The following is a 12,120-nucleotide window of genomic DNA, read 5'->3' as shown; positions in this document are numbered from 1 at the left end:
ACCTTTCTTTAGAGGCTACTGCCTCCGTGCAAAGATGCAAAGTAGGTAAAGCGTCCTCTGGTTTTTTGCCACAGTAAAAATATTACATTTTGAGTAAAAATTATAAAAAACATGGCCGGCGTTATTACATTTAATAATATAAAAATATAATACGGACTTTACAAAGTAAACTTTGTCCTTTTTTTTTCGCCGTTCGTACCATCCGCAGTCCTCAAGGCTTCACAATCCTCCGGAGACGACCTTTCTTTAGAGGCTACTGCCTCCGTGCAAAGATGCAAAGTAGGTAAAGCGTCCTCTGGTTTTTTGCCACAGTAAAAATATTACATTTTGAGTAAAAATTATAAAAAACATGGCCGGCGTTATTACGCGGCCATGTTTTTAATAATATATTTATAATTGTTAGATACACGTAAATCGCGAATGCTGTACGATACATATAAGAATGAATCTTTCGAAAAATAACAGAAACAAAATAACGAAGAATTTGACACGACTCTGATTTTAATGCAATCGTTTCTACTATGACGAATTCCCGTGTTATGGAATTTGGCGTAATTAAACGTAACAAGGATTATGAAAAAATGCAGTTAATAGTAGAACACTGTAAACTCGCACAGTTTTATTATTTCAAGTGTCTTTTTAATACTTAAAAGCTCTTTCTTTCTTGTTCGCTGGGCTGTTTGGATTCTTACGATCGAAACCCTTACTGGTGTTTGGGATGCTCGATTAAAATATGGAGAAAAGTACCTAAATTCGAAATTCATTTTTTTTCTCCGTTTTCTGTTATATTTTACTTTTGGGAATTTTTCTTTGTGTTTCCCAAAAGTAAAATATAACAGAAATATAAGTCCGTAGTTTCCCTAATACTCGTGCTACGAGTATTAGGGAAACTACAAACTCCAGACGAACCAAAACGCGTTCGTATTTTGCCTACACCCGTATATCGAATTCTAAAAATTGCTGGTATCCGGTAAAATACAGTTTTTCCAGTGTATTATTCTCACATTTTTATAAGAATACTAATATTTGTATTAAGCGTAATAATATAACTTTATCATAAAAGAATACCCCTGTTTACAGGAATTGCACAGAATCGTCAAAATTTTACTTCCAATTACTGTATTTTTAACACAAGAAATTACATTCTCGCTCTACGTATCTACGAATAATCACCAAATGTTAATTTTCACAAATTTAATCTGACATTAATATTTGTTATAGATTAAGTTTGGAGTTAGCCACGTGTGGTGTTTTACTTTGAAAAGCAAATGTAAAAATTAACGAAAGTCAATTTGATGAACGAATGTAAAGATACATGTAATGTTAATTAAGGGTGCTCTAATGATGAGAAGTGTTAAAAGTAAGGCCGGTTCCGTGGATCATTAACACGAATTTTATTTATTATTTAGCGACGTTTCCAATGGTTTGGGATGATCAATTACGCGCATAGAAGGTCAGTATGTGACTTCACTTATCTACTTCCCAACTTTATCTGTCCTTAACGCGTTTTTATAAAGGCAGATTACAATGTGATATCGTTTAAATAGATAAAAAATGAAATTAAAAATAGAAAATGTTTTTATGCATTGTAAAACATAACTTAACCTGCCAATATTTTTGGAAATTTTACTAAATTCCCAATAAAATTATTATTGTTATTGTTAAATAGGCATAAAGAAAGCGGATAGATAGGAACGTTAGAATTACGTTATAAATTGCATATTTCAAATAAAATTTTCCGTCCGAATTAGAAAAATTAAAAGATTTTAAGGTTCTAAAAACGTCTATCGACTTTCGGAGACGTGATTATTTAATAGCATTTCAGCTAAACGTTGCAAAATGAACTTACTAGAAGGCAATTACTTTTATTTTCATTATTTAATTTTTACTTAAACCCTATTAAAAATCATTAATTTGATAAATCTGTTTTGTTAGAAACATGTTTACAATGACAAAAAAGACAGTTTGTCTGTTTAATGCACCTTTAAGTAACCGTTAATTATTTGCAATATAAAAAATATGGTAAATTAGCGAACTGCGCTTAATATTTTAACGACGGCGAGAAATATTTTAACAGTAAAATTAAATAAAAATTCTCGTAATTTTTATACTACTGGGCAAATTGAATACCGGATTACTTATCTAAAAAGAAAATTCCGTTTTAAATACAAATTAAAATATTGTAATTATTGGGATTAATATTTGCCGTTATAACCTTTGATTATATGCAATTCTTAAAATATTTTCCGTATAAATATAGAATACGTATTTATTTAGTAATAAAACAAAGTCGTAAAGCATTCGTATAAGTCTACTTAAAATTCAAATTACAATTTTATTGCTTTTACGTTAACGTACAAAATATACATTATTACGTAGAAAATTAGAATTTTAAATAGTCTTCATTACTCTAATCAGCTCGTCGTAAACATATTTTTTTGCTTCAGTTGCCATTATAAAGTCTAGATGACCCCATTTTTCAGAATCCACTTTATAGTCTGCTGCCAAATTTTGAATCTTCTCTCGAAGTATACCCACGTCTTCAGGATCGGCCAAATTGTCGTTTGAACTCCAGAAAAGCGCAACGGGAGTGCGAATATTTTTTATTTCATACTCGGGAGGTGTAGGCTAATACAGAATTATTAAATTAACACACGAAGATGAATATAAGAAAGATTACGGTCATAAGGGTAGCTATGGATAAAGAATTTGTCACCTACCTGATTGTAGGCTATTATGTTTTTCTCCGGCCCGTAATCGAATTTTTGAAGCTTTTTCGAATTCATCATCTGCGATAAAATCAAAATGATTGCAATTACCAAAATTTTAACTCTATTCGAACATTCGACAGCGTGTCCTACCTGTCCGAAATGAACGATATTCTTGGTAGAAGAACCGGCGGGGTAATGAGACATGTAGACGTCTATGCGACTCTAAAATGCATTTGTATAAGTCGATAGAATCGTAATATTTTCCCAGTATCTTTTCCTTACCCTGTTTAGTTGAGACGGATTATATCCATTCATTAGAAAATACACATTGGAACATAAAAGATTGAAATTTTCGAAGCCACATCCGACTTGAGCAAATAATTTCATGACAAAACTGTTCGGCAAAAATTCTCTGTATCCTAATTTCTTGTATAAAAGCTAAAAAGAAAACGAAAATTACATTTTTTAATCGAAAGGAAGCGAAATATTTACCATTTCTTACGTCTATGGGGCTGGTTAAGGGGGCGAGTAAACGGAGAGGACTAGTGATGTGACCGACCGTGGCTACCGGCCCCAGAGATAGCACCGCTTTGATCTGAAATATTAAATCTTTAATACGGATAGAAGGATCCAGGCATGTAAAATCATTACCTACTTTGTCATAGTCGGGTCTGTCGGAGAGAAGAGCGTAAACTACAGTGTTGCCTTGCGACTGTCCGATATAATATACCTGACTCTGATTAGTTTTATTTAGAATAAACTCTATGGTATCGGGTACGTCGTATTTGGCGAATTCGTCAATGCTAAAAAGGGAAAAAAATCTCTTTATACGTAAACACTTTACACTCTCCGATGTTCGACTTACGTGAAATTCCAAAATCTTTCTTCTTTAGTCGAATATTCAACGTGCTTTTTAGAGTAAGTGTTACCTCTCTGGTTCCCCAACCACACGTCGTAACCGTTGTCGGCCAGGATATAACCTAATTATATTTAAATATTTAGCAACGAATCCAAAAGAGCGTTACAAAAACGATTTTCGTAACCATAAAAATATACATCATCAGCCAGAATTATTCGAAAAGATACCGGTCCGAGGGAATTCGAAACGTAACAGTAATACAGTAAGACCGTTATCGATGCAAATTACGCGTATGGACGATACAAATAATAATTTCAATTGTGTGTGGGTAAACATTTAATTTTATAAGTCGAATGGGGAAAATTAACCAAACTATTCCAAAAACGAAAACTTACCCAAACTCTGATTAGGGAAATTTAAGACCCAGTCGGTGGCGGATTCCAGAAGACCGTGTTGTAAATAGGCTACGGGGCGATTGGTGGTGTTTTGTTTGCCCGACAAACCGTAGGGTATTCTTTGCACGGACAAAACATAACCGTCCTTCGTTTGAACGGAATACTCTTCCACAGGATAGCCCTTACTCCTGATGATTTCGGTCTAAGAAAACAGCGTGTTAAATACAAGTGAAAATGTAATTTTAACAATACCAATAACACTTGTAAGTTTACTATATTTCTGTTGGCGTCGGGCTCGTCGTCGTTCAATATTGTTAGGATATTTAGTAAATCCAAACAGTTTGCTAAACCTAAGCATAGACATAAGAGGCAAACGTAGGAACGATACATATTTGTACGATTGTGTGACTAGTGCGGGAGAAGTATCGGCATTGTTGTTTATATCTGCGCCGATTTCTTACGCGTGCCATACCTCTACCTCGTGTGACGTATCGCCACGTCTACGGCGTTTCGAATAGTCGACGTGTAAGTGTCGTTTACAGTCGCATCCGGATGCTAAAAGTGTACCATGAAAACCCAGATGAGAGGGGTCAGTAAGTAACCCCAACTCTAAAAAATGTATGCGTTGTGGATGAGGGGAGTTAGGTGTTGACCCCATGCTGATATATTTTTTTATTAATATGTTTGTTTCTAAAACTTTGGATTTTTAAAATACTCAACTTTTAGAACTCAAAACAATTTTTATTCTTGAAAATAATTATTATAAAATTAAATTAATTGCACTCAGTACATGTTCTAACAATACAGTGTACCTCTTTCGATGTATGTCTAGGGCAAATATATTTCGCGCACTTTGTACTAGATTTCATATATTTTTATCTTCTGATCTTGGACATAGAAAGCATCTCCTTTTATAGGAATACTTTTAGTAGCATTCCTTGTTGCTCTTCCTTTTGGTTCCGTTTGAGCTGTCTCTCTTGAAATTGCTCCCACTTGATTGCATTCAAAATCAAATACTTTTAGTGCTGATACTGAACTGCTACGTAAACCTTGGGAATGTTCATATCTGTATTTCATGTTGATCTGGTATAATAACTTGCGTAGACTCTTCAAAAAAACTTTTCGACCTGATTTACGTTTTGGGTATTTCTTGGCCCAAGTTTCGTTTGCCTGGCAATAAAGCACATATGAATTATAAGCGACTAGACCGATCAAATTAAAAAGCACAGCCATCGGCCATCTTGACCTACACCGACAGCTATATGTTCTAATACATTTGTCAGGTGTAGGGATTGCAATCCAGCAGTGTTTTCAATCCAGCTGGATTTTTGCTGGATCAAAATAATTCCAGCGGATGTATTTTTGGTGCAATAAAGTGTTATCTGCCTATCTATCTATCTATCCGGAAATTTATGGTTTTTTCTAAAGAAATAAAACATTTTTTAAAAATACTTAAGAAACTTTTATTATTTAGACTGGTCACTATAAATCAGTAAAACTTCTTACACATTTAGGTAGTAAACTTAACTTTGGTTCGGTTTAACTCTTGAGATAGAGATAATTAACTTTAAATGTTTTGTTAGATTATAATTATAATGTAATCTTTAAATTAAATAATAGCAAAGGTAATTCTACTAATTAATTTATATTAATATATTATATTATAATAATGTAAGAACGGATAATCAGTGGCTAAGTGGCTATCAGTCTTACCAGTTTTCTTATATAGGCTCTACATATTAGTGTGTAGTTATTTATAAGTATATAAAAACTATGTACTAGAAGTAGAATAAGTTAAATAAACTACATCTTTATCAATCCAGCAAAATTTAATAAAATAATAACGTTTTCAATCGTTTTTAACAATCTTCCTCAGTTACAAAAAAGTAGAACATAAAATGTGTTCGGAATAAATATAAAAATTAACGGAAAATGCCCAAGCAGACAAAATATAGATAAATAAACAAAATAAATAGCGAAAAGGAAAAAAAAAAAAACAGATATGACAACGAAACCAGCATTGTCCGTTAATAACATTAATTAATGTAAAAGGATCTCTACGCGGTAGACAATGAGTTTGCATCTCTATGGTTTATACAACAAGTTGCCATGTACGTCTTGCAGATTTCCAGTCTCTCAAGATGTTTGACCGTTTGCCTATTCGTCGTCGTTTTTATAATTGCCGCTTAATCCCATTGGACGTTAACATCCTTCTGTCTTGCGTATGATGCCAGCGCAAGGTTCTTATTGATTGAATATTTGTGCTCCTTGAGCCTTTGTTTTAAACTACGCATCGTTGCACCCACATAAACAAGCTTGGAATTGAAACGTTGGTCGTGTAAAGTACCTGTTGTCGAATTCCGATCCTCTTTCTTTTTATCGTTTCTTAAAAGTTTGAAAACAGTAGGATTACGTCGGTATACAATGCGAAAATTATTAGACCTAGCAGTACATCTATGTATCTTGTTTTAAAATGGGATGTAATTAAGCACAATTCTTTTTATATTTATTCCGAACACATTTTATGTACTGTGGTTAATGTATTTTTTTGTAACTGAGGAAGATCGCTAAAAGCGATTGAATACGTTATTATTTTATTAAATTTTGCTGGATTGATAAAGGTATAGTTTATTTATTTTAGTAATTTAATTATTGGTGTTAGTGAAGTAATGAGTAAGTAATTAGTAGCAGTCTAGTAGTTAGCAAAGCGGCAACACCGACAACGTAGACTTTTGCGCCATTATTTAGAAAGTTAATTGAGTATTTGCGGATCCGCAGCGCTGGATCCAGCACCTGGTGCTGGATCCAGCAGGCAGAAGAATGCGCTGGATCCAGCTGGATTGCTGGATGAGGGATCCAGCAATTGTAATCCCTAGTCAGGTGTATCAACACCTGCTTTGGTTTAATTATAATAATGAATAATCTCCGGCTTCTTACTTAATAAATACACTTTTAAATACACTTAATAAATACACTAAATACACCTTATAGTTACTACTATAGTTAGGATTACAATTCCTCAAATCAAAATAATATAATATTCTCACGAGAGCAACAATCCATCGCGCAGCATCAAATATTTCTTTTATAGGAACCACTACAATTATCGAATTTTTGTCAAATATACTCTGTTCACAAACCGTAGGGAATAAAAGTAAAAAAAAAAAAAACTCAAACTCTAAAAATAATATTTATTTATAATATAAAGAAAAATAATATAAAAAAAAGCAGATGAGCTGGGGTCACAAGGTGACCCCACTCATCTGCACTGTTAATTGGTAAAATTGTAATCGCCGTTTCGTATGCTTGGATCCGTTTGATACGAAAAAAATGAAAAACTACAAATTTATCAATCGTATAGCCACTGTGTAGCACATGTACTGTACTAGAGAAAGTTCCTTTTGTAAAGAAAGTATAAAAGTTACGCGCACGTGCCAGATAAGAATAAAAGGCATTTTTACGCGCACGTCAAGTGCGCGTAAAAATGCCTTTTATTCTTATACGTATTTTACGTGTAAGAATAAAAGCGGTTTTGTTACCTATCGAGATAGACCTTACAGGTATTGTTTCTAACTTGGCGGATGTTTCTCTGGGGTTACCCAAACGTTAGTCTCGGAAACTTCGAAATATAACGAATCGTAACTCGATTAACCAATGAAAATTTATCTCTAGGGTTCGAGTGTTTAGACAGAGTCACTGAAGGAAAAAGTATTAAAATCCTGCTTCTGACAATAAAGTGGAAAAACAGATAACACAACAATCATACGACTTTCACGGTACGTAATAATGAGGTGTTGGATACGTTCGATTGTTCTATTAACACTCGCTAAACGACGTCAGACACGCTTTTATAAACAGAAAATGAGCTTTCGACATCGTATGAAGCGATGGGAGCAAACTTAAAATCGGGACAAGTCGAAAGGGTACAGAAAATCCAGGGTGACCTGTTGCTTTTCTACCAAATGGGCTACAGATGTTTCAATTATTATGCCTTTGTGTCCTTTATCATAGCTTAAATTTATCTTTGTATAATAGTACATTTAATAATTAACAGGACTTTTTATACTGGAAAATTATGGATGCAGATATTTAGTCTTACAGATCAGAAACTAAATAGAATCAGAAACTCTAACAGGTGAACTAAATAAAAAATATTATTTCTGATCTCTAAGACTAAATATTTGCATCCATAATTTTCCAGTCCTGTTAATTGATAAATATACTAGTATACAAAGATAAATTTGGGCTACAGATGTTTTTAATATATGCGTTATCGGACAGTCGCTTTGCAAGCCATGACGTAAATGTAATATTTGACGCTTACGTCAAATATTACATTTACAATACGTAGTGACGCGATAGAGAAACAATGAAAAATTTGTTTTTAAGAAGGCAGACAAAAATTTGCAATGAAAACAAGTAATAAATCGCAAGCCGCTCTTAACCCTCCGATAGTTTACTCTATTTACATAAATTTCGAAAAAGAAAAACCGGCAATGACGTACACGTATAAAGTCACCGATCTTCCGATCCGAATCAATTAAAAACAATTAAAAGTGAATAAACTACACCAATACATGTAGACATTAACGTATCCACAGACATTGGTTAAACGGCGATGAAGTCGAGACACATTACGTAAGACGGTAGAGTTATATAGTGTATATCGGATACAGACAGTATAAATGGCGTTAGAATCGTTATTCCTTAGTACAGTATTTGGTAGAATTGTTAGAGAAATGCATCGTTCGGTTGCCCGTCTTTTATTGATATTTTTGTGCTGGGGTTTGACAAGTTGTTTCGACTTATTTAATATCTTACCCGCGTTTCGAGATAAGGATCCCGACGTAAACAGAAATGTGGTAAATTTAAATTTGATTTTTTATTCCCACGATAAGTTATTATATTTCTGTCAGTCAAATCGTCTTTTATCCTAGAGTCAAATGATCGGCAGCAAGGGCTATCCGGTGGAAGAATATTCCGTCCAGACCAGAGACGGTTACGTCTTGGGAATCCAAAGGATACCACGTGGCCTATCGGGTAAACAAAACGCCACGGATCGTCCGGTGGTGTACCTGCAACACGGACTTTTCGGATCTTCCGCCGACTGGGTGATGAATTTTCCCCACCAGAGCCTGGGTAAGACTTCGTTTTCGGGAATTTCCCGTGATATTTTCTATCAATTCATTTCTGTTTTATCGAATATTCAGACTGCTTTTAATCCATCGAAGTAAATATTTGACGCTAAACTTCGATGGATTAAAAGCAGTCTGGATTGACGAAGACGTTTATAATCTTCGGGTCTTTATGAATATTTCTGATATTTATAACGGTTCTTCGGCTTTAAATATTAAGTTTTAAAAATATGTTTAGGTTTTATTCTGGCCGACGAGGGTTACGACGTCTGGTTGGGGAATCAGAGAGGCAATACTTATTCCAAAAAACATATCGAATATTCACCCGAAGAAGAACGATTTTGGAATTTCACGTAAGTCAAAAGTGGAAGACTTTAAATCGTTTGTAGATATATTAAATAATTAATGTTTGCTCTTTAGTATCGACGAATTTGCCAAGTACGACCTACCCGACACTGTAGACTTTATTTTGAACGTCACTAAACAGAATCAACTATATTACGTGGGACATTCACAGGGCACCACTAACGCCTACGCTTTTCTCTCCGAGACACCCGGCTATAACAAGGCAGGTGAAAATGTTATCTGAGTAAATTAATGTATTGTTCGAAATTAACATGTTTAACCTCTTAGATCAAAATAGTATTATCGCTAGCACCGGTGGCCACAGTCGGCTACATGACAAATCCTTTACGGGTATTTGCCCCTTTAACTAGTCCGGCAGATGTGAGTATGTCCTACACTATTCGGTGTCTTCTCCATCAACAATTTTAACTTTTTATTCTTTTTAGCTTTTAACTAAGATTGTAGGAAAGAAAGGATTTTTGGCAAATGATTACATTACAAATTTATTTGCACTCGGTGGCTGTGGATTAGGAAATAAGTTATGCTCCAGTCCCTATTATGTAATAAATGGAGATTCGTCTCTAGTAAATAAGGTAAGAATCTGATTGTTGAGAAAATTTTAGTTTAATGTCGGCTAATATAAAGTGTCTTAGACTCGTTTGGACGTCTACTTTTCGCACTTTCCTGCAGGTGCGTCTACGAAGAATATGATTCATCTTGGACAGGTAAGCCGCTTCTTTAAGAAAATTTTCTAGTTCAAATACAATAAGAATAATAATTTTCTATCTCTCCTAGAGAATTAATTCCAAATCGTTTCCAAAATTCGATTACGGAAAACAGAAAAACTTAATAGCCTACAATCAGGTAGGTGACAAATCCTTTATCCATAGCTATCCTTATGTCCGTAATCGTTCTTATATTCATCTTCCTGTATTAATTTAATAATTATGTATTAGCCTACACCTCCCGAGTATAAAGTAGAAAATATTCGCACTCCCATTGCGCTTTTCTGGAGTTCAAACGACAATTTGGCCGATCCTAAAGACGTGGGTATACTTCGAGAGAAGATCCAAAATTTGGCAGCAGACTATAAAGTGGAATTAGAAGAATGGGGTCATCTAGACTTCATAATGGCAATCGAAGCAAAGAAATATGTTTACGACGAGTTAATTAGAGTAATGAAAAACGTTTAAAGGTTTACAATTTGTATGCAATAACGTAATTTTCGATGTTATTTCGGAGAAATCGATCAAAAGAGATTTTGTGTATCAAACTGTTAGTTAAAAAAGTAAGCGATGAGTGAGTTTTATGTATTTTTATTAATTTTAAACGGAAATAAAACGAAATTAATATTTGACGATAACAGAGAAACATCACCAATTTTCTGGTATTCTTGTTTCCAGATTTTTTTTTTTATAAACTTTCATATGAACAGAAATCACATAATAATAAAAATTTAACAATACACTTCTGACTCATTAACTATCATCCCGTGCTACTAAAGCGCAGTGGATTGCTGGAAACATTACAAACTACCATATTTTGCTTTTTGCTAAAGTACATGTTCTTGGAAACATTTCTAGAAGAATTTGACCAATTCTATTAATTAGTTCTACGCTTATAACAATGTTTTATTTACTTAAACTGTCGGTAATCCGTCCTGAAATAGCGCACTCTACACTCAATGCCACGCGTCATTGCTCAAATATCCGTCTAGCAATGGCGGAAGTTTTCCATTTTCATTTCGTAATTTTATCCGGATTAAAATGTTTCTAGATAAACAGCGGTCTAACTCTATTTTGCGCACGTTTCCGGCCTTTATTATTTCTGTTCGACAACAACGAAATTTTGAAAACAGATTACATGATTGACAAACAATGCTGTGACATATTATTCACTTTTTACAATTTCAAAATGAAAGTATAATAGGCTATTGACGTTTCAAAAGTTAAGTAGTAAAGTAACCTTTTAGATTTTCTAAACCGAATTTTAATTTTAGTTTAATTCTTAATCAACTGAGTAATGGTAAAATATAGGTTTATCCTATTTGTTTCATCATCAATATGGTGAAACTAACACAATGCCGGGCTGCAATTTTTAATCATATTTCTAAATTTATTTAATTTAAAATAAATTCTCTCGATTTTAATAGTGTCCTGCCCCTGTACATCTTACTTTTTCCCATAACAGTGGTGTCGTGTCAGTCATCTATTTAACAAGTAAGTTCGTTCTGGAGAAAAATTGTGAATTGATATCACGTGACTTCTGGTCCAAGTGTTCAAATATAGTTACTCGGGGCCTCCTGTCCCTAAGCTTTCCTTATCTGGTCTCGACTTTCATCACTCTGTCTTCGTTTGCGAAATTAACGAAAAACAGGCACACAGATAGACACTAATGGGCATTTATGGGTCTGCAATTTAAAAATTGCAGTCCAATAAAATAACATACGTTTGAAACGACAGAAGGATAATAACTGTAAGTATTCGTCTTTAAATGGCAGATAATGACATAATATACATTTAGAAAAATAAGCAATGCCCGTTACATTTTACGAAATTATATTATAGCAGGGATGGCAAACCTTATTGAGCCCCAATTTAATAAACTGAAAGTAAATTTCGTCTTTTATTAATTATAATATAAATACAACCACGATTTGTCTTTCGATTTCGATA

At 33.8% G+C, this 12,120-nt stretch overlaps 2 protein-coding genes across 2 annotated transcripts in view; both read left to right on the top strand.

Annotated features, from left to right (window-relative positions):
• The window catches only part of LOC136971011 (uncharacterized), a 32,363-nt gene extending 21,976 nt beyond the window's left edge, over nucleotides 1-10,387 (top strand). The window contains exons 11-17 of the mRNA XM_067265494.1: nucleotides 8,903-9,104; nucleotides 9,339-9,453; nucleotides 9,521-9,680; nucleotides 9,734-9,826; nucleotides 9,892-10,038; nucleotides 10,099-10,170; nucleotides 10,241-10,387. Of these exons, the coding sequence (XP_067121595.1) occupies nucleotides 8,903-9,104; nucleotides 9,339-9,453; nucleotides 9,521-9,680; nucleotides 9,734-9,826; nucleotides 9,892-10,038; nucleotides 10,099-10,170; nucleotides 10,241-10,387 (936 nt within the window). The remainder of the gene's footprint in view (nucleotides 1-8,902; nucleotides 9,105-9,338; nucleotides 9,454-9,520; nucleotides 9,681-9,733; nucleotides 9,827-9,891; nucleotides 10,039-10,098; nucleotides 10,171-10,240) is intronic.
• LOC136971012 (gastric triacylglycerol lipase-like) overlaps nucleotides 1-10,645 on the top strand; it is a 39,346-nt gene extending 28,701 nt beyond the window's left edge. Inside the window, exon 9 of the mRNA XM_067265495.1 lies at nucleotides 10,402-10,645. Within this exon, the coding sequence (XP_067121596.1) occupies nucleotides 10,402-10,638 (237 nt within the window). The 3' untranslated portion in view covers nucleotides 10,639-10,645. The remainder of the gene's footprint in view (nucleotides 1-10,401) is intronic.
• Nucleotides 10,646-12,120: the final 1,475 nt, after the last annotated feature.

Source organism: Centruroides vittatus, unplaced genomic scaffold, assembly GCF_030686945.1.
Source record: "Centruroides vittatus isolate TY-2023 unplaced genomic scaffold, ASM3068694v2 contig_2258, whole genome shotgun sequence".
Taxonomy (NCBI): Eukaryota; Metazoa; Arthropoda; class Arachnida; order Scorpiones; family Buthidae; genus Centruroides; species Centruroides vittatus.
This window is presented reverse-complemented; position numbering and strand designations above follow the sequence as displayed.